Here is a 24,005-nt window from a genome sequence, read left to right as displayed (position 1 = left end):
GCATTTAATTCTTCTCTTTAAAAATGTGACATATTAAAGTTGTCTTTCAAATGATCATAAAACATAGGTGTCAAATAATGCCCACAGTGTCTGCTGGGTATAGTCCACAATGTTCCAACTTGCCATTCTAATTGCTAATTGTAAAGAGGCAAAATATCTGTCTGGACAAAACATAATAGAAACCATATCCAGTTTCCAGACAAATTTATTTCTGACTGGAGGGTCACAAGCAGCAGCTGATGTCTGAAAACACAGCGTGCCTGGATTATTATGTTACAGAAAACTGTCACATGGCTGGACAGAACCTTTTGGATGGCTAATTGGAAACTACCAGTCTGAAATATGTTTTACATTTCAAATAAACTGTCCTATAGTTGTTTGCACAGATATAAAATAATTGTGTTTCGAGCAAACAACAGTGATGTGATCAGTCAAGGGAACAAAATGAAATGGACTGTTTATCTCGAATGCCTTCCCACACGTTGCACAGATTACTTGTAATTAAACAACACAACACCCATTTCACGAACACTGTCATTCCCTTTCCATTTAGAGTCGAATGTGTGACTTTGTTTATGACTTCATTGCTTGTAACATTAGATAGCAACTGAGATTCCTTGATTGTTAGGCCTGGTTGCAGGAGGGGGTGGTGACTGCAGTGTGTTGCCTGAAATGTTTAGGCTATTGTTCACACATATTTGAGTCACGTCAGATCTCCTTCTTGCTAGTCATCCTGTCTCTTGAGAATTGCCCTGGCGTCGAGCCAGTTCAGCAAGATGAATGACCACTTCCTACACATCCAAACATACTCTATCATCAAGTGTGTAGGCTTGCTGGACTAGGCTTGCTGATATAAGGATTTAGAAAGGACATAATTTTGTCCTGTTTGTATCTTAACATGTTATATAATATAACATTTTTGTTTATTGTTGCTTTACCAAAAGAAATTAAGCTTTTTTTTTTCACCATTTCATCAATGAAAAATATATATCTTGACATTATACCTTAAAAGGGATTTAGGGTATATGCACAACTAGAGTTTCTATCCATAACGATAAACTTCTGAATGGTTTATGTGACTTTTTTTTTTTTTTTTTCAATTTTATCAAGGTTCCTTGTACATCATCAATGTTGTAATTCAATTAAAATCTAATAATTTAAATAGACTTCGCCATTCATTTAGTTGTTCAAGCATAAAACGAGATTAAAAGTCATTTACATGCACACGGCCGTCATGATCAGCAGGCGAGTGCTGAAACCCCATTGAAAATACAGTGGTAAAATAAATTTCCATATTATAAAAACATGGCAGGAAAAAATAATTGAATGCAGTGCTTGTACATTTTGAGACCCGTTTTATATCATATGTTTATCAGGCAGTGAAGATTACTGATTTTTAAAGACAACAGACCTTAAACGCAGATATTTTGTAACGTCATACAGTTCACCGGAAGAGTTTGACCCAGGTTACTGAAAAATAAAAAGTCCTCCTGTATATACCCTATTAGGCTAATTTCTGATGTAAAATAAGCGTGCATTTAAAGTTTCAGCATAAAATACAACAAATATTTTAATAGCTCTTTGAAACTGCATGTTTTAGGCTTTAGTTCAAATTGTGGCATTTGGTGACTGTCAGATTCAGATGAGACTGTCCTCCCAGCCCTTCGCTACAGATTGCTACAGAATAACTGTGTCCCAAATGGCTCACTTTAAACTATGCTCTTATCCACTATGTACTTATGCACTTTCACACTTAACAACATAGTATATAGGGGTGTCAAAATTAATCATTTCTTCAATGCACCACGATGCAGACGCGGACAATTCGAATCGGTTCAGTAATAATCATAACCGGTTATTACTGATGTCATTTACCTCATATGCGCTCTGTCACGAGGGAGACGATCGCGAGTATTTACAACGCTCTAACTACTTATTACTCATGAAATGTGCACAATTTCACTGTGTGTGTTTGAGAATGAAAGTAGCCTACCCCATCTCTCTCTCTCTCTCTCTCTCTCTCTCTCTCTCTCTCTCTCTCTCTCTCGCGCTCGCTTTCGCTCTGTCTCTCTCTCTTTCTCACACACACACACAGTGGCCCATTTGACCTGCTGGCGTGACTTTTCTTTTTCTCTCGGCTGTTTTACAGCGTTACTTTTGGATACAGAAACGAGCGCGTGTCTGCAGAGTTTTCTCCACCGTGTCTATCATAGATCAGCTGTGAGATCGCCGCTGCCGCCTGCTGCTTATCATTTATCTGAAGAGCGCAGCGCACAAGAGCCAATCGCAACCGTTTTTGTTGAGGGTGTAACCAATCAAAGAGGTGTAATAGAACTAGACAAGTATCAGAAATTGAGCTGGATATTTATATTTGTTTATATTATTTGCTAAATGCTCATTTTTTTAAAAGTTACAGTTTATATATCTGACTGTTTGTATTAAATGACTAAATTGTATAACAAATAATAGCCTATATAAATATAAATATATTCATACATTTTAATACAAGAGCTGCTGCTTTAAAGAAAATATAAAAGCACCGTCAATGCACCGTGATGCACCGAAATATCGAATTGAACCGAATTGATGGCATGATAATCGTAACCGAACCGTGAGACTAGTGTAGGTTCACAGCTCTAATAGTATATGAATGCAGTGTTGTCCCAAATAAAACGCTAACATTTTTTTACTAAGCGAAAATTCTGGTTTAACAGTTGCCAAATTAGTTAAATAAATGACCAAACTACCAAATAATACCTGTCATGAGTATAATTGCACTAACCATCGGGAGGTAGTACAGTCACTCTTGAGGAAGAATACTGCTTTCACAATCCAAGAGAAATGAAGTTATCCAGCATCAGTGCTTAAAAGCTCAGCCACTTCCGCTTTAGCTTTTTCTGAGTGCATAAAGTGTTCATTATTCCACTCTTCATTTAAACGGTTGTATTAGTGGATCATCCAGGTATTTAAAGTGCACTTACTCTTTTTAGAGTTTTCAGTGTCAACGCACTACTTGCACTATTTATACTACTAAAATTACATAAAATAGTGCATAAGTTTGCAATTGCATGCACCTATTTCTATTTTTGCAGTGAGGAGTCATTTCAGAATGTGAATAGTGAAAGTGTCATGGATGGATCAAACACCAGGGAGTTTTCTTTCGTGTTTGGTGCGTCTTCATTGTCGTTTAGTCTGACATTATTTAATTCAATTCACCTTTCTTTGTATAGCGCTTTTATTATGTAAATTGTGTCAAAGTAGCTTCACATAGAAGATCATAGCAAATGGAAACAGTGTCAGTTTAGTTTTCAGTGTTTAAGTTGTTCAGTTTAGCTCAGTTCAGTGTGGTCCAAACACTGAAGAGCAGATCCATCAATGCGCAGCTCTACAGATGCTGAACCATGCAAGCCAGTGGCAACAGCGGTGAGAGAATTTTTTTTTCCAATTGGCAAAAGTGAAGAATTAAAAAAAAAAAAAAAACTAGAGAGAAACTAGGCTCAGTTGGGCATGACCATTTCTCCTATGGCATTATGACAGCTGAGATCTTATACAGTGTGACATGGGATCATGTTCATACAGTCTGACATTGTGTAGAGTTATAAAAAAAAAAAAAAATCTCACTTGTAAGCTGGCCTTTAATTGGATCAGGATCAGATCATGGATATTCTGCTTTGAAAATGTCTGTTACGGGCCAGAATGCTGTCTTTTTGTTTTGTTTTTATTTAACTAGCCCAATGCCAGTTTAGCCAATTGTATTTCAGCACCCCGGGTAGTCTTGTTGGAAAACAGCATATTTTATTCTTTAATTCAGTCAGCATGTGTCCGCGACTTAATTGTGATCTTCAGTGGATAGTAGCAGTCTATGAGATGGGACGCAGATTCAGTCTTACACATGAGGTGATTAATTAAATAATAATATAAATATTACGAGCTTCAACATTTGGTGAGCAGGAACTGAACCGAAATTAACCTTTTTTCTTGGTAGCACCAATGATCTTAACTTTAAAAATTTAGGCGCACCAGACAAAATTTAGTTGCACCCACCAAAAATTATGAGCCTGTTACTACACGATTTATACAGATTTATTGCGTTTGAAATCAACTCTAATCAAAACTAACATATAAACATAATTCTGCAGTGGAAAAGCCTAGTGAAAATGTGTTTTGATACAGGAGTGCAATACCTAGTTCAACCACTGAGTGTCAAACTTGCATACAGCACCTATAAACATAACATGCATGGCTTGTTCAATAAAACTTGAATCCTTTTTGGGGAAAAAATAAAAAAGGACCTATAATGATTAAATGTTATAAAGATTAATAAGTAATTAAAAATCCATTCACAACTTTTTAAATGTAAAATTTATCAAATTTCAGTTGCTTAATTTTAATATGTAATGAGACCTGTTCACAACAAGAATGCAAAATAGCTTTCTGCTTGTTACAACAGTGTTCCAGTGTTCATCTACTGCTTTACATAGTTAAACTCTTTAACGTGATGTAGATTCTGATTGTCTGTTTTTATTTTAATGTTTTAGTTCTAAAAGTTGATCCAATGACAGTGTTTCTCTTCAAGTGGCCTCTGTATTTTATTCAATTTTGGACAATTAATGGGCTTTAGTCTACAAACAAGGGGCCTTGCTGTTGAGAATGTGTTCATCACAGGACCACACAAATAAGGCAAAAAGGCAAAGGCATACTGTAGGTCAGGGCTATTCAATTAGTTTGTTATGGGGGCCGGTTCATAAAAAGCATCCCAAACGAAGGGCTGGAGAGATATGACTTGCTATATGAGTGATGACACAACTAATATAAGAGCCCATATGCTGTATTTGTGCTCATAAAGACACCCATGTTGGCTTTTTCTACATTAAAATGTTATTTCATTATATTTTAAAACAACTGCATTGTCCAATTGACTCTTTTTGTTTACAAACATTAAAAATGTTGTATCTCGCACAACAAAAGCATTGCATTGCTGAAGATGGCTTCTTCTACATTCAGACCCATTCATATGTTATGTTTTGAACAGCAGAACAATTAGTGATGCAGCATTATAGATTTTGGTTGTTTGGTTTGGTTGGTTGGTTCGTAGTCTGAAGAATAATCATGCTTTCACGGTTATCACGTCTAATCTAAATTAGAACAATAAGCTTTATATTAAGGAAGTAGCTATTTCGATTAACTGTTGTTGTCATCTGGGTTCATGCATATAATCTTTTTAATAATAATTCGTCTAACATATTTTGTTAACATTGCACTTAAAGGCATGCACAACTCTCACTGTGAGATATACAGCGTGCGCCCGGACAGAGGCAAGCACGTTGCTCCGCTTGTGCGCGATATTGTCATTCTTGCATTAGGAATAACAATCTTGCAAGCGGAAACAACGTGATATGGGAACGGCCGCTGCTATAGTTAATCCGGTGTGTGTGCGTATTAGCCTCCGTGTACATACTTGGAACTTTAAACTAGCGCACAGGTGGCAACTTGTCATAACTTTTCCATGCAACAGAAATGCAGCTTAGAAAAGCCTTTATAATTAATTAACGACGAATTAACGCAGTTAATAGTGAAATCAGCTGATCGTTGCATTCCTAATAATGATTACAGTGCATTGTACAAAAGGCATTTTCTACAAAACATATCCAAATGTTTTCAGCTGTCCGCACCACTAGCGTGTGGTGACTCATGCTCTGCGCAGCCTCTGCAGCTCATACTGAATTGAACAGATGCATATCACTTCATAGCTATTGTGGCCGTTTTTTGACTGAACTAAATTTAATTGTATGTCTTGGTCACACTATTTGGAGGGCCAGAACAAATTTCCTCGGGGGCCGGGTTGAATTGAATAGCCCTGGCATAGGTCATCTAGTTGATTTACTTTTGCAAATTCCTTTCTTTTTAGACTACTGGGATTTTTCATTCTGAAACGAAGTGTCCTTGCATGTGATGTGTAGATATGCAGTGATAGACATCACACAATCGGCTCTTTGTCTGCATGTGTGCTGGTTTGGTGCAGTACATAGGATGTTGATGGCCAGAGTTCAGACTCTCAGAGACAAAGCAGAATTGCATAAAGTCAGCGTAAACTAGTAGTTACTGCAGACTTTTATTTCAGTATCATGATCTATTTTCAAATCACACTGAATAGGGCAAGTAGGTGTAATCCACATAATCATGCATAAACAAAATATATTGTCAATAGAACACCACAATTAGTCACCACAGAAACATCTTTTTCTTTCTTCTCTTTTCTCCTTTTCCTACTTTTTTTCTTAGTTTTTTAAGATGCTAATTACTTGTTAGTTGAAATAAAAACAGTCAGTGCCTGTTATCTGTCTATCTGTCTCTGTCTGTCTGTCTGTCTGTCTGTCTACCTATCTATCTTATTTTATAATAGTGTTTTACTGCATTCAGAAATATATTAAGAAATACATGCATGGATCCTCAGAATGGATTCATTTCGGTTGATTCCAAAAGTCTTCCTTGTGTTATACATTTGTGATTAAAATCTACACAAAAATCTAAATCTACAGTACCTTCAGTTTCAGAACTTGTTTTTAGGCTGTGGAAGGAATGCTTGGTATTTTCTGAAGAAATGTTTTTGGATTATTGTGACACAAGTATGATGTTGATGGATGGTAAAGTTGTGGGTACATTTCAGTATAAAGGGCTCGCAAACCTGACGTCCCAGGGCACTCGTGCGCGATCGGAAAACTAGTGTAAAGGCGGCAGACCATTTTTATCAGACTCAGGCAAACTCCGCCTTTGCTTTCACTCCACCCCAAAGCCCTATCTGGCCCTCTTTAGCCCAAGGTATTAGGTGAGCTGAAAAAGTCCAGTCGCTGACCCAGAGGAGGCCCTAATTTGGCTTGATTAGGCCCTAGACATTACTGTGGAAACGCGACTGGCTTTAGGCGTGACCGTGAAAACGCGGCTACATGTTTTTTGACGAGCTGTCTTAGTAGAAGGAAAATATAAACCTTTAATGACCCGTTTCCACTGTCAAAAAGTGTACCGAACTGTATCGTACCACTTCTTTGACACCCTTTTGAAAGGGTACCAAACAGGAGAAAGGGTACCAAAAGGTGGAGCTATGCGTGCAGCTGAACTAACATTGATTACAGAGATAAGTCACAATCTTATGGAGCTAGCCAGAATGAAAACAATGGAACCGCCATGTTTTTAACTACACAGCCGAAACATTACATGGAAATTCTATATGCATATAATAACGAGCCATGGATGACCTGGGGTCCATTCTTCGTATGTGGATTACTTAGATGTATTTGGTTCTTGACGGTTTGACACGATCCAGGATTGTTTCGTTCTTCAGAACTGATCCGATAGTTGCTGTCATAGCAACAGTTCTGGTAGCTCAAACCTGGCTGGGAGCAGGTTCAGTTCACATAAACCGGATTAGATAGGGTAAGTTTAAGCACAGAAAATACAGAAAGTATGTATCGAATTCTGATATTTTCTTACAGTATTAGTTATATACACTTGGGAAAATAGTAACTATTTTTTAACTATATATATATATATAGTTAAAAAATATATATTAATAAAACTTATGCGGTCTGCACCCCCGAAATGAAAGTACAAAGACTGCCACCTGGTGGTGCAAAAAGAAAACTTATTGAAATTAACTTTTTAGATCACTTTAGTATCTAAATTAAGGTAATTTTTTATGACAATAGACATGCACAATATGTGAATTTTTTTTTTTTAAAGCAAAATGCATTTATGCAGTCATAAACATGTTTTGACTGTTAATATGAGGGTGATTTGATGCTTCACAAAAGTTGCAGATGCCTTTACCAATATCAAAATGCTTTTGAAAATATCCAGTTATTTACACCTATTAAAAAAGTGGATACTATAATTCTACTATCGCTACTATAATAAGGAAAATCCGCTCTAACTAAATAATTGGCTCTTGACACATGAAAGGGCCAAGCATGCAGCCCACAACAAGGTGTAAAGTTATTGCGTATCATATTTAACAAACCGTTTACTTCGAATTTTATGTAATTTTGCTCACATGGATTATTGAATATTTTTCAGATGATGTCATTATTATGCTGTGCCGTCAGCCAGTCGTTGCATTGCTGATCATGATTTCGAGGATCGATAGATTTGTCCTTCACAACACACGCAGAGATCTCAGATCAGTTCATCCAGACATTCTAATATGATTTATAGTGTATAGACTGTCATATTGGGGTGAAATAAACACACCCAGTCCTTTTTTTTCAAATTTAACAACATAAAAACGGTGGACCAGTTGGAGGGGTTTTCAGATCGACCGCAACTTTACTTAGGAGTGCGGTTCCCCCGCCCACCAATATTGATTGTCAGCTGCACGCATTAACATGTCTCAGCAGTAATGCGTAAAATCATATTGACAAGACAGGACGAGCGCAAAGCAACCGGTAATAAAAGGTCTGTTCAGTTTGCTAGATTCATCAATCATCATCAGATGCATTTTGCATGTGAACTCTTCATATATTTCAATACCTTTCAATGCTGTCACACAGTAAATATTTATGTTTGTGCTGTGCTGCTGATATGGCAGCAATAGATCAACTTGTTGATAATAAAGAGGAAAAGCCGCAATACAAACAACTACCTCTCAAATAACGATGTGTTTCTCTCAGTTTAATTGCTTGTTCTGTTCTGAAATGCGTGGCAATGAAGCACACAAGGACTCGTCACTCACGCAGAGATGGATATATTTCTGACACAAAAATTCAGATACAGAAATAGAATGTGCTAAGTTTTAAATTTATTTATCATGTTTTCTATTTAAATCATGTTAGCCTGTCTATAGCAGCAGTATAAATAGAACTCTAATGTCAGCTCCACATAATGACTCTCAGACCCCCGGTAAATCCTGGAGAAACACGTGAGGTCATTGTAAATGATTTCTTAGTATAGCCTATATTAAAGTGTCATACAATTACTTCTGCAGTTTGTAAGGGGTTAAGACTGAAAGATGTAGAGTGATGAAATAAGAGAGCGTAACTGAAGAGTGGAAATTTACAGGGATTACTGCGTCCCCTGAGTCACTCACTGCAGGGTACCATGCCAGTATCTGTCCTCTGTGCTGTTCTCCTAGGTCATTCTTCCCTTCTGCAATACTCTCTTTCACTCAGCCTTGCCCTTTCTGTCATCCTCTATGTATTTGACTGTCCAAACACTTGGCCTGTCTCATTTTGAGCTGCGTAATGTAGTTTTCTGTCTGTGCAGACACTAGCTCGCAGCACTTATTGAATAAGCTGTGCTGTTAGCTCTCTTATAAAGTCTCAGAGTATGGTAACTCAATCAAATATAGGTTTTAATCTAGCAGAAGCACAATTGTATGTCTAGACTGTTAACAACAGCGGTTTAATCAACATGTTGATGTTATGCTGGGGTTTAGCTGAAACATTCCAACAACACTGTCGTCTTTCTTGTTAGGGCATATCAGGTTGAATAGATTTCCTTTTAGAAGTGGTGTAGATATGTTCTGAAAGTAAAAAAACCATTTGTTTCCTTAATAGCAGAATGCCTTTTAGTTGTAGTGTCATTTTGTTAAAGCTATTAATCTGCATGTGCAATGCATTAAAAAAAAAAAAAAAAAAACTGTTCATTAGTGGTGTTAAACAAACTACATTTCCCAAGATAGTATTCCAAAGAACAGGTTATGTGACTTATCTTGGAAACATTAAGCTTATGTAAGTTGATAACCGTTGAGTTCAGGGTATGCAAGTAGTCATAGCAACTTTTGCTCTGAACATTATATGTTATAATTAGTATCTAACAAATAATCAGGGTCCGCTCTGGCAAATTTGCTGCTTAAGCAAGATTGAACCTGATGATCCTTGCTTTTTTAGGCCGTTCCAGCAATATTTTTTGATCAAACATTTATACAGTACTATTTTGTTAACATTATTAAAGTTATTAACTAGTAATATTAACAATGAACAATGCATGTATTTATTATTTTTTTATGTTATTAATAATCCACTTTATTTAAATGGTAAACACTGAAACTGTAAAAAGTCACATTATAATTTAAATAAAAACGGCAAGAATTATAACTGGTAGATACTCAAATTTTGAACACTTCTCTAGCTTACAGTAGGCCACCGATTAATCTCCAAAATAAATTTGAAGTGTTTTGTTTTCCAATGTGATCACCACAAATTGGAGAAGAAACATTAGTTATAATTTTTTCTTGAACATGTTGCCATTTTAGTACCTCCACTTACAAACATTACAAAATTAGCTTAATTCAAATATGAATTGTCAAATTTTGACAGATTTAAATTATTATCATGACCAGGACAATTTCAATTCATTTCCAGTCATTTCATTTATTCATTTATTAGGCTATATAATATGACCTCTGACTTTGTCCTGTCTTCTCTTCTTTTTCTTACCTGGTCACCAGAGTGCTTCAGTGTTTTAGTATGGTGGTTGTTTATTATGTGTCTATAACAATTAGGTTACTGTATGTGTAAATGCATAGGTGAGGATTGATCATGTCGAACTGGGTGAGTCTAGAGAGAGATCAGAGTTATGTTTTTGTAGGACAATTATTTTATGCAATATTTGATATTCACAGTGTTGACATTTAGTATAGACAATAAAAATATAAGTATTGGCGGAGCTCCTAGCATTTGCCCTTTGCTACAGACCCGCCTTGCAAATAGTATAATTAATTGATTGGTTGATTGATTGATTGGTTGATTAATTAGTTAATTAATTCATTCAATCATTCATTTGATCATTCATAATTTTTTTTGGCGAATTCCCTTTATTAATCAAGGGTCGCCACAGTGGAATGAACTGCCAAATTATCCAGCATATATTTTATGCAACGAATGCTCCTCCAGCCACAACCCATCTCTGGGAAACACCCATACACAGTCATTAACACAGAAGAAACCGGAACACTCAGAGGAAGCCCACGCCAACACAGGGAGAACTAGGGCTGGGTATCATTCCAAAATTTTATATACCAATACCCTGATATACCCTGACATAAACCAAAACTTTGGTTTTATTTTTTTCAGAATGTGTGTGACACTTTTTACGGCAGGGTTATCTCTAAGACCAATAAACAAAGGAACAAAAGTACAAAATGAACAAAGTGTAATGGAGAACATGTAAACTCTACACAGAAATGCCAACTGACCCAGCTGAGGCTTGAACCAGCGATCTTCTTTCTGTGAAACGACAGCGCTACTCTGAGGGTGCTTTCACACCTGTGAATCGATTCAGTTGTTCCGAAACAGAGATTACAATTGTTACATTGTTGCTCTTTGCTCTTGGAGCGGTTCGCTTTCACACTGCAAAGTTTCTAAACGGACCAAAAGAGCTAAAACAAGTCACGTGCGAGTAAACTCTCCTCACATTGGTCAGTGTCAGGATTTATTTTGCAGCGTCCCGCTCAGCTGTCAGGAGAGGTGGTGGTTTGGTGGTGATTGACAGGGTGCGCGCACGCGACATGTCTGAGGAGAGACGCGGTGGGGAGGGGTGAGAAGGGTGCGCGACGATGCCTATTTGAGGGAGGGAGAGGCAAGATTACCGGGAGATCATCACTCGTTTGCGGGCATCCGGAGACTCGCGAAACTTCCCGCCATACTCATAACTCTCTCTTCATATAGCCGTAAGCCTATTACGTATGCATAAAACACTGTGATATAACCGCGCTCGGATCGGATCGCTTTCTCACTGCAATCGAACCGCTCCAGGGTTCGTTTCAATCGAGCCGAGACCACCTCATTCAAGCGATCTCGGAGCGATTACTTTGGCGCGGAACAGAGCGCGATTACCCTGTTCACATATGCCAATCGAACCGCGCTAACTGGGCAAACGAGATACGTTCCGAAACAAAAGTGTAGGTGTGAAAGCACCCTGAGTCACTGCGCCGCCCAGTATAATTCTACAACTAGCAACAGGGGTTCCATAAGCACCAGGGTCCTATTTCAGAAAGGAGGTTAGGTGAAAACCCTGAAATGAGAGAAACTCTGTTTCTGAAAGAGAGATAACTTTAGTTACTGTGTCAGTAACTAAAGTTACTCCTGGTATAGTTACTGTGGTGACTTAATCTGTGAACCTAACCTGGTCAGGAGGAGCAGTTTTTATTCTCTAAACCAGTGATCACCAAACTTGTTCCTGGAGGGCCAGTGTTCTGCAGATTTTAGCTCTAGCCTCAATAAAACACACCTGAACCAGCTAATTAAGGTCTTACAAGCTATACCTGAAACGTCCAGGCAGGTGTGTTGAAGCAAGTTGGAGCTAAACCCTGCAGGGACACCGGCCCTCCAGGACAAAGATTGGTGACCCCTGCTCGGTCTCTTCCCCTTTTGCAAAGACGAAGCGGTATTTCTCACTTTAGCCTTACATTTCCACCCACCGTTTTTTATGCGCAATTTGGATATGCGCATAAAAAAAAACAGTTGATTGACACCCATAACTTTTGAAATGTTATCTTTAACTAATGAACAAAAGTGGGAACCTTGGATTAAACATTTCCACTGAACATTAAGCTAGGTTATATGCAGTCTTGTTTTGTTAGATTTGTTGCAGTAACTATGCAGACACCTAATTTATATAGTTTAATACAATTACATCTAAAATAACCTAAATTACGGCCAATTCCCCACTTTTCAAGTGAAAAGTAAATAAATGTCACACATTACATTATTTATTATACTTAAATATTTAAATACTTTAAATGTAAACTTGTGCATTAACTTGAGCAGCTATGTTTTCCCTTACTAACTGTATCTGTTTCACTGATGCGGTGGTGTTGCTTTTTTAAATATATGCTCATATTTGCTATAACTTTGCATGAGCACATCAAGTTCAGCTGGAGAAAGAAATGCTGATCTCTTTTTCAGATGTTGTCATGGTCACTCGTAGTATCTGCGCTCCATTGATAATGTTATTTTATAGTTGCGGTGTGCACGCTTAACTCTGAGTTGGTCTACTCAAAGCTGATTGACCAATCTCAGATCTGCTGTTCTGAAACCCAAAACTCTGAGTTTTCAATCTCTCTGTAAATCAACTCAGAGTTCAAGTTTAAATCCTGAGTAGGTTGAACCTCCTTACTGAAACGGGCCCCAGGCCTGAACCCCACAATAAACAGAAGAGGTGGGGTTTGGTCTGCTGCTTTTAATGGAGTGGCACTTGTTTCCATGGCCACTCATGGTTTTGGTGTTCATGGTACAAATTTCCTCCAGTTAGATTAGTGTTTCTCAATCCTGGTCCTTGCGCACCCTGCAAATTGTATTCTACAGGATATTCCACCATGATTTCAGTTTAAAAGAGAGCATGCTTTGTTTAAATAGCATTTTAGAGTGTGATATGTTAATTTTTATTGTTTAGTTTCGGAGGTATATGATGTCACACTTTTCCTTTGTAAGACGCTATGTGCAGTGCTGTTGTGTAAATCGGCAAATAAGAAAGGGGCAAATTTCTGAAGCGAAATAAGAGGTTCTTGTGCTCCGGTAGAGAGCACCGAAGGGGAAGGCACTAGGGAACAATGTACACTGTGCATAAAGCTCTTCTAATGAGCTGATCATCTCTATATCAGCTAAGTAAAATCAACTCATTCCTGACGAAACACTGTAAATAAGCAGAATATTGAATCCTTTTTTTTTTTTTTTTTTATCCGAAGTTAAAACACTTCCTTTTGTTTTACGCTTAATGTTTGTATTCTGGATTATTAATTTAATGATCAAATATTGTGGCATCAATCATTGCTCATAACTGCATTTACATTTAGTAACCACTAGGCACAACCTGGGTTTGTTCTATGGGACAGATTTGGAGTTTCCGTATGAGTGCTTAATGTATGATATTTACTACTGATCACAGAACCGTGCTTCCATGAAGAAATGTGCATGAAAATCTCACACTTTGATAAATGATGATTTCATTTTTGATTTATCGTGCAGCCCTAGTATAGATTCTCACTGCTGTTGTAAATAGTTCCGTTTTTTGCATAGACTAATCATTTCACTACATAAAACATCAGTGTATTGTCAAGACCTGTGGATATTAATTTAACATGCTTTTCCTGACTCTGTAAACCTATATTTTATATAAGGACATAGGTTCAGCTAAAATTTCCTTTAACTATCTATTAGAGCAAAAATGTGGTGTTTAGTTGAACCTATTCCATTAACTTATCTTTCCTCGACTATGATTGACTGCTTATCAGTTTGAGTTATATAGAACCTTTGTACTGATTCATGTCTTCTTATTTCAGGTGGAAATGGGCACTCAGGTGATGGGCACCCAGAGAATATTGCCTTCATTCTGGTGCCCTTCTTCTTCCTAATGGGGCTTCTGGGAGTTCTCATCTGCCACATCCTGAAGAGAAAAGGCTACCGATGTACAACTGAAGCGGAGGAAGAAGAGCAGCTAGAGAAAGAGAGGAGGGATGAAGAACTTGAAAAAGGAGGTGAGTTTTGTTGAAATTTGGTTGTGCTAATACTGTGTGAAATTGAAAAATGTTTGTTAAAATGGCTGAAGATCAACCTTCCTCTCAAACAAATGAAATCTACAGTAAGATTTAAGGAAGTAGTATGTGAAATCTTTTGAAGGGGTTTTAAAGTGAATATGTAAGCAGCAGTTATGCTTTTTTTTTGTTGCTTTTTTTTGCTTATTGTTTGCTGAAGTCTGAAGGTTAGTTGTATGTTGAAATGGTCTGAATGAGTACAAGCAGTGGACTGAAATGAAAATAGTCAAGGCTTAAGAATTAAATATTTATAAACTATTTAAATCTTGGCAATCAATTGAACGAGCTTTCAAAATAGATGCTTGACCTCATTCCACTGTATTCAAGTGCCAATGGGATGGTGATTTAGGACGAGGGTTATATATATTTTATTTATTTTTTTCTTTCTTTTTTTTTTTTTTTTTTTAGAATTTCTTTGCTGTGAAAAGGATAAAAACCTTTAAAAATGTGTCTCTTTTTATAGTAAATCTTCAAAAAATTACTTGCACTGAGAAAAATGCTTCAAATTCCTTCATGTTGTCCCTATTCTGATTAAGTCAACTTGATTATTTATGTTTAATCTACAGAATTTTTTTAAAAAGAATTAGGTTATCTCAAAAAAACTTAGGAATTGTGTTGATTCATCTCATTTCAAATATAGTCCAATCCTTACCCCTACCCCTTCACATTATTACGCAAAACAAGGGGTTGGGCTGAGGGGAAGGGTTGGATAGATTTATCAGGACCACACTCGAAACCAAGGGGTAAGAAAAATTTCCCTGAATACACCTTCTACAACGACAGCATGGCTGCACATGCGAGTAAGGAGATGCACAAATTAGTATTTGGTCATTATGCTGAATTTTTACAATAAGGAAGTATATGTTTTAATACATTCATGTGTTTTACTGTCATGACTTAAAAATAAGCAAAATAAAAACAGCCAAATTTCATTAACTATAATCCATAGTAATAACTCCTGGTATAGCAGGATGTAGTCTCACAACATACTTTCACATCTGTTACTCGATGACACTCGAATTCCCTGTCAGAAAAGTCTAGGGGTTGGAAATGTCCTTTTTACATTGTCTGGTGTAATGTTAATGTTATTTTCATGTGTTTAATTGAATATGGCTATTTAGATGAATATGCACAATACAGTTATGAGCTTGTTGTCGCATGATATTGTTGCCTTCAATAATTTCCTGAAAATAAACACAAAAAATAACACAACTGGAAATGCTACAGCAGTCGCGATCGTCTGATTTTATATAAAGCAAGAGATCGCTATGACATATGATAACGTGTGCAGGTGTTGTAGTGATGTCCCATTTCTTGGGGGTAAATATATTGATGCCCTTTCCCTTCATACTCTGTTTTAAGGGCCAAGAGATAGGAAAAGAGGTGGTAGAGGTCATATTTTTTTTTATTTGTTGCACTAGTATGTTTTTTTTTCTTTTTTTTTTAATAGTGATGTACATTAGAATTTTATGTTATATCTAATGTTGATCGATTATTTTATTACATTAGTGTCGTTTGTTACCATGATAATGTTTAGTGGTGTGAACGACATTGAGCACCTACATATTAGTATGTCTCTCTGAGATGAGCCGAGCTTTGGTTTATTGTTGTACTCATCACTAACTGCTTTTGCTGGTGTTTTTGTCTGTATTACAAAAGTGTTGTCAATTCAAAAAATTGGTGTCTTAACATTGTATTAATTAATAGAATATGGTAGGTTACTTTTAGTTTTACTGAAAAATGTTTGAGTTGCATCCTGTTATAAAAAAAAATGTAGCAACCACCGCTACCTTTTTTTTTTTTCTTTTTAACCGTAAATCTTTATTTGAAATCTTTTTTTTTACGATTATCATTTTCAGATTGGAGAATGGCGTGTTTCTTCCTGTAACAATCTTAGGGAGTCTTTTCTTGCCAAATGCCTCAGTCATCTTACTGATTGCACAAAGCATTTGTTATCTTACTGTAAGCTTTGAAGCAGTATAGATTGTCAGAAGGGCTGTTTCAGTTTTCTGTAGAGAATGTGTGTAATTTGTGTGCAGGGTAAAAGACAGGGCATTGCTGCACACTTGTTAAGATGTGTTGTGTGCTTTTTGCATTAAAGAATTTAGTTACGGCCTTAAGTTAAGACAGTTCATTTCATGTCTCTGTAATTTTCTTGGACTGACTTCCTCTTACAGAATTTCTTGATAATTCCATGAAGTGTATAAAAATGTTCTCACAGTACTTAAAGGGATAGTTCTACTATAACTTGATAACTTGATAATCTGTCATTATTTACTCATCCTCCACTTGTTCCAAACCTGATTGTGTATATATATATATATATATATATATATATATATATATATATATATATATATATATATATATATATATATATATATATATATATATATATATATTTTTTTTTTTTTTTTTTTTTTTTTTTTTTTTTTTTTTTTTTTGGTGAACAAAAAAGAAAGTTATTCTGAAGAATGATGGAAAGACAAACATTGATTTTCATTAGTACTTGTTTGTTAAATGTATGGACGTCAGTTGCTGCTTTTTTCCAATATTTTTCAGTATTTCTTTTATTTATTTATTTATTGTTTTAACAGAAGAACGAAACTGATACAAGTTTAGAATAAAATTCAATTAATCTTAATTTCTATAGTTTTTTATTTTTTTTATTTTGTCAAAACCGCTTACCATGAATGAAGTTCTAGTAAATTTAATAAAAAAATCTACAATTGACAACTTTGACAATTATAATTAGTCAATTAATTAAATTCGTTTTCACCTTTGAATGAAATAACCATCAAAGTCACCAAACCACTAAATTACAAACCTAAATTTTAAAAATAAATGTTGGTTTAGTAACTAAATATTTAGTATATGAAAACAGTTTGATCTGTGTGAGTTGTACATTTATCTTCAATAGGCCCTTTTCAAATGACGTCATGCAGTGTCCATTTGACTTAAAGCAGTGTAAGCCTGACTTCTGCCTACGCATTGCTATAACAGAGAACTTAACCAGTCGCCAGTATATTTACTACAGATATGCTTCAATGAAGATTGACTGTTTTCTGTTGTTTGCTTTTAAGGCGAGACATCTGACATCTCAAATAAACTTATTGATCAGCGAGGTTTTCGTTGGAACCAAGAAAATGGGATTTTATTAGAACTTTACTGTATTGCTAGAACATTTATATAAATTTGCATAATATAAATGTATATTCATAACATCAACAAAGAACAAATTAATTCATTGTTAAAAAAATAACAAACTGAATTAGTTAGTGGAAAGCTTTCTACTTGATAAGCAATAGCTTACTCCTTAATAATTGTAGAAACTTAAACATCAACTCAGAAAGCAGTTAACCTAAAGCAGCAAGTAAACCATTTAATTTAATAGTCTTAAATCACAGCTTGCAATCCTAATATTTTCAGTGTGCTGTGGAATTTCCTGAGTGTCATTCAAAAGTAAAATTCTGTCTTTCTGTAGCCAATGTACTGGTTTAGCTAATGTAAGAGACCTCATCTGCAGTTATAGTATAGTCCAGTTTACTGGTAACATCGATTCAGTTACACTTTCCCCATTGAACAACATCAAATCTTTTGTTACTGCTAAACATAAGAGGGTCGTTCAACCGAAATGTGCAGTTTGATTGGCAAAATGAAAAAAAAAATATATATATTTTAGACATTTTATACTGACCACATTAATCGTTTACCTTTTTGACTTTATGAAAACGCATAAATGACAGCTTAATTATTATTATTTTTTTTTTTATTTCATTTATAGATCACATTTTCCTCAGTTACTTTTTTGGGGCAATATTATTTAATATTATTTTTTTTATTTTTTTTATTTTTTTAGCATATGCAGTCAGTTACAGAATTAGGTCTTCCAAACATTTATGACCATCAGTTGCTCTAAAATCTTAGAATTAATATAAAAACAATATGAAAGTGACGATCATCAGAGAAGGCTTATTTCCCTGAGCAAAACAAAGCGAGTGTGCACGTCTTTATTGGAAAGTTTAAGCTTCCGTGTGTTCCCAATTCATTCTCTGAAATGTTGCAGCCTATTGCTTGAGTTTTAATGCACTTTTGCAGAAATAATAGCCTACACGTGAAGTAATATCCTTGGGTGCGCATTATGGAAAATAATTTTATTTTCATTTATCATTCGGCATACTTTAAATGTGAAAACAGAGACGAGGTAGTTCAGAATGTTTGTATTTATTTAATAAAGTAATGAGAGAGACTGCAACTTTCAGTACTGCAGACTTAACCATGTCATGGTTTTATATGCTATTTTAGGATTAGATTTTAATTTAGGCATAATTCTCAATAGGAAACCGAAACTGAAATTCACAGCCTATAACTGATGTTGGTTATTTTGTTTTTAAACCGGTTAATCCCATCCCTATAAAACAAATTACGGTTTGACATACCCTGAGTGCCTGAGAGTTCCCTCACAGTTCTAAGTGCATTTATTCATATGCGCAGGAAAAGTCTCCCCCCCCCCTCTATATAGATAGATAGATAGATAGATAGATAGATAGATAGATAGATAGATAGATAGATAGAGGGAACATTACTCTCTTGTACTGTTTATGAGATATGATGTATCATATTCTGTTGGTTGCCTGGCATCAATAGCAATTCAAAGCCATGCGCTCATGTATCATCCGCATTTTCACTTCAGCAATTCAGTTTGAGTGAATGCAGACAATGTAATTAATATTCAGAAGCCTGACAGATTATATAGCAATAGTTCTTTTTATTTTTAAATGATCTATAACATGTCAAGCATCCCTCACTCACTTTCCTTCTGCTTATTACTTCATTTGTAAGGGGTTGCCTTAGCAGAATAGACCACCAGCATCACTTCTTTATTCACTGCTCTGTTTTATTAAAAATGTTATTTTGCTTTCAAGAGATGCTAATTATTTTCCACTTTTGACAATGAAATGTATGTTTTTACTCCTATTTCATGAATTAAGTGCATTAGTGAAACATTTTATGTAAAAATTGGCCTTTACATTTTTTTTTCCCTAATGCTATATCCCACAATGTGTCGAAAACAGATGCATCGAAGCAATTTCTCAAATGATTAATTAATTTAAAAGTAATAATTATTAATGTCATATTTGGTTGGATTATTGTAATAATAAATAAATTATCATGTATAATTAATGAATCTGTACAACAATTGTCGTTTGTGGCAGCCCTAAGTTCAGTGTAGTTCAAATGTCACTGCTAAAAGCTTCAACACCGAAGAACAACTCCACCAGTAAATAATGAAGACATCTTAATTTTGTTTGATCACTTTATCTATCTTTAAGTCCAATACAAAGCTCGAATATTTTTTTAGAAACTCTTTTTTTCTTGATGGGGCGGTCTACAGTGTATTTTTAAGGCTTAGTTGTGTTTTTAAGAGGCAAAGCAATGTGTGCTCATGCTTCATTTGTGAAAAATCATGTTATTATTTTCATACATCTTTGATTATATGTAGCTACTCGGCTAATATGAAAACAACCAGCCCTCAAGAGGCTCAGATTGGTCAGCTAACAAAATGTGCTGTAATTTGCGGATCAGCTCCATGTCAACAGGAAACGTCACGCACCTTCAATTATGCGCTTTTGTACCGTGTAAATACTGTCAGTCAGAGAAGCTGTTAGTTGCAGCAATTTGTGCTTGAATCAGACAGAAAATGACAGCGCTGAACCCCATGCCTGCTCTCTAAAATAAAATCTGTAGTAAAAGTGTCTTTCAAATATATTTGTGTTCTAAGCATGTGTAAGTAATATGAAGCATTCACATATCTTTTGCGTTGGTTATTTGAGAAATAGAACAGAGGGAAAGCATCCACATAGATGCACTGCAGCACTGCTGAAGATTGTGTATTTACGGCAGCTTGACTGATATATGAATTTGTAGCTAAATTGTTAGCAATGCCAAACAGCATTTTCTGTTGTTTACACCCTTGCTTGTGTTCTCGCTACAGCATTCTATTAATGCTAGACACTGCGCATGTCACTGATCAAATTTTAACAAACAAAAACACTTGCAGGCTGTGGCTCACAATCCACAGCTTTATCTATTATGGTTGGAGCTGCTCCTTCTTTGAGGAATTTTTAGCTGAATCCAGCACTGAACTCGAAGAGATTTTGGAAGCTGTTTTTGTCAAATGCTATATATATATGTATATATATTTCTCTGGAATATAATTAACATTAAAGCACTTCTTTCTTTGTGTTGTGTCCTTTGAAAGCCCAAATACAGAAACAGAAGAAGCTCTGTGGAAATGGTAGCGTTTAGACACCATTTTAGCTTTCTCTGCCATAGCATTACAGTGCCTATGCTCACGCCACTTCGCTGTGCAGCCAGGGTGTGTGCACCTGATGAATGTGCTTAACCGGAAGCTCTTGTGATCTCATTAGCCTGGATGTTTTTTTGTAGTCCCCAAACTTCGTTCTCTGAAGGCTTTGCTAAGCTAACTCTATAAAACCCAATGTCTCCCTTTGCATTAAACTTTGAGCGTCTTGCATTCAGAGATGTTCTTTATGTTCACTCAGCTACATTACACATCAACTAAAATTTTAAATCTGATATCGTAGTGGACCACTCTTTAAGGAAGTTAGTTTTTTTTTGGCCTTATAAATATTACTAATTTTCCTTTTGTGAGTGGCTTTACGGATGTAGAGTGTTCCCTGTTAATTTTTTTAGGGGCAGTGAATTTTGAATAGTTACTTTAAAAAACAAATGCTTTATTCTCTTGACTGAATTTCTATGAAAGTCTTATTTGGTTGTGCTTTGTCTCACTCTCTCTGGAATAAATAATTTATGGCCTGGGTTTCTTTTTCAGTCTTAATCACCAAGCAGAAATCATGATCTTTTAGAAAAGGCGTAATCGCATAAAGCCGCTCTATTGAGTTATAATACAAGGTAAGGTGTGCACTGTTCTGTACATCTGGTCCAGTACGTCACGCATCTTGGGGAGCAAAGTTATGTGTGTTTTTTTTTTTTTTTTTTTTTTTTTTTTTATACAGCAATAGAGACATTCAGCTTGACACACCTAATGGTTAAGAACTTGCTTGGTCACACTGATACAAATTGTTTGGCATTGTTCTCACTTTGTTTTAAATGTCACGAAGGCAAAAATGGGTTAAAACAGCTTTAGTTTATTTACGCTACTGATAAGGTGGGGTTTCGGCTCCAGGAAATTGGCCAACATTGAATTTATTTTATCATGTTCTCATTTTTGCTCAAGGATCTACAATGCTATTTCTGAAATGACTTTTGTGTTTTTATTTGTAGTTAACTTTTCTGATTGAATGCAAGTCTTTATGGTGACTTTTTTTTTTATATATATATATTTTTTTTTTGCTAGTAATGTTGACGTGGTGCTGAATTCTAGGAAATGTAAAAGTGTGTGGACTTGTTCAAACTGGCACAGCCCTGTCTCTTTCTTTCTCTGTCTTTTTGTTTGTCTTCAGATCTTTGTATCCACCCATGTCTCACTGAATTATGCACTACATATTGTTATATATTATTATTTATACTATATTATTATTATTATTATTATTATTATTATTATTATTAGTAGTAGTAGTAGTAGTAGTAGTAGTAGTAGTAGCAGTAGCAGAATTAGTAGTAGTGGTGGTATAGTGGTTGCGGTAGTGTAAATAATGGTAATCTGTGCAAGTCCATGCCTAAGCTGTATTTGAGCAATTCCAAGCAAATGTCAACCTTGCTATGAAAAAATAAAGTTTTCACAAAAATACAAAAACTCTTTCTGGGTTTTTTTTGTGTAAACAAGTATTTTACAGTACTTTAGAAATACTGAAAAATGAATCTGTCAATTTTTTTCAAACTATTCCATTTGATTTACCAAAGTCACACAAGTGGCAGTTTCACATGAGTCACATCCATAACGTAGAGATGTCACATCCATAACTACACTTTTTCCTTCTAGTTGTAAAAGTTTTAAATGAAATAAAACGAATCATTTTTGTTCTATAGTGAGCCATCACTTAACCTTTTGATTGGCATATATATATATATATATATATATATATATATATATATATATATATTTTTTTTTTTTTTTTTTTTTTTTTTTTGTGCAGTTTAATTAACAGAATTGCTACAAAGTATGTTGTATTCTGTAAACCCGCAGACTTTTAATGTCATATCCAAAATGCATGCTTATTTTCCTCATTTAAAGTACAAAACAATTTTACAGATTGATATTTTTCTGTTCCTGTAACTCTGTGATTAGTTGTTCTGGAAAATATAAACAAAAGTTGTAATATAATGTTAACAGACTTTCTGTGTGAATTTATGTTTTGAGTTTTTACTGCAAATGTCACATCCATAATGCTGGAATTGCTCATTTGTATTTAATCACATGCGTATGCCATTTAAATTTATTTTATCAATTGTTTAATGGATTTATTTTCACTGTAAATTCCAATAATGAAGTTTTTAATTCAACTCTGAGGTTTTATTTCCATTTATTTCAATAAATGCAAACAATTATTATACTTTTTTATTAATGATTACACTGTCTGATTTCTGCAAGAACTTGTTTTATTTTAAAGCTAATACTTAAAACTATTCAAACAATTAGTCTCTTCCCCCTTCTTATCGCTGTATCCACATCGCCCCCTGCACCCTTACTCATTATTCCCTACAATCAGTCCACTAATATAGTCTATTTTTAAAGAGTGGATGAAAAAAAAGTGAAATTGAGCAAACTGCGCACAAGAAGGGATGCCATTTTGTTTTTTTTTTCTGCTTGATGAATCCCCCAGGTAGCTAGTTTTTAGTTTTCTCGGTCAGAGTACCCCTGTAGTAGTTATATAACATATTGTGAGTTGTTTGTTAGTATTGAACAAAAGTATTTTGATGTCTGTCATGTACAAAAGCTTTAATCAAATAATATTTTAATTTGCAAAAAAAAAAAGTTAAAAATTTTCACCGCTAAAAGTTTTTGGTCGTCAACTTGTGGTCAGATGTGGAAATGCATTTGGCTTGCTAACCCATTGCATATTAGGTATTTTCTAGCTGGAGTGTGCATGAGTTGTACACTCTATAATGGAGTGCATTGTGGGATTGATTTAGTGCACTTCAAAATGTCCACTATGGTTGCAGACACAACTAGAAATGGCTGCTCCTTCTTATAGTTCACTTTTTAAAGGTATAAGGCATGATTTTTGGCTATAGTTTAATAGATTTAGTTTTTGTCTTGATGGATACACTAGAAATATGGTTCCAGTTAGTGAAAAGCTGAAAATAACATTTGGTTAACTAATTGTGTGTCTGTTGGTAAATTTAACTGTCCCTAAATTAATGTTGCTATTGTGCATTATCATTACAACGTAGTTATGCTTTGTTGATTTCTTTTTTTTGCCACTCATGTATTAATCAAAGCAGATAAGCAGTCACATGTCCACAAAACTGCTTATTTTCATGTCGGATCCCCAGC

At 35.2% G+C, this 24,005-nt stretch overlaps 2 protein-coding genes across 2 annotated transcripts in view; both read left to right on the top strand.

Moving 5' to 3' along the window:
• Window positions 1-24,005, top strand: part of LOC141375164 (uncharacterized) — a 340,778-nt gene that overhangs the window by 147,134 nt on the left and 169,639 nt on the right. The window lies entirely within an intron of this gene.
• rell1 (RELT like 1) overlaps window positions 1-24,005 on the top strand; it is a 49,261-nt gene that overhangs the window by 6,394 nt on the left and 18,862 nt on the right. Inside the window, exon 2 of the mRNA NM_001201360.1 lies at window positions 14,273-14,467. Within this exon, the coding sequence (NP_001188289.1) occupies window positions 14,273-14,467 (195 nt within the window). The remainder of the gene's footprint in view (window positions 1-14,272; window positions 14,468-24,005) is intronic.

The sequence above is a fragment of the Danio rerio genome, chromosome 7, assembly GCF_049306965.1.
Source record: "Danio rerio strain Tuebingen ecotype United States chromosome 7, GRCz12tu, whole genome shotgun sequence".
Classification (NCBI taxonomy): Eukaryota; Metazoa; Chordata; class Actinopteri; order Cypriniformes; family Danionidae; genus Danio; species Danio rerio.
The sequence above is the reverse complement of the archived record's forward strand: the minus strand, read 5'-3'. Positions and strand labels throughout refer to the sequence as shown.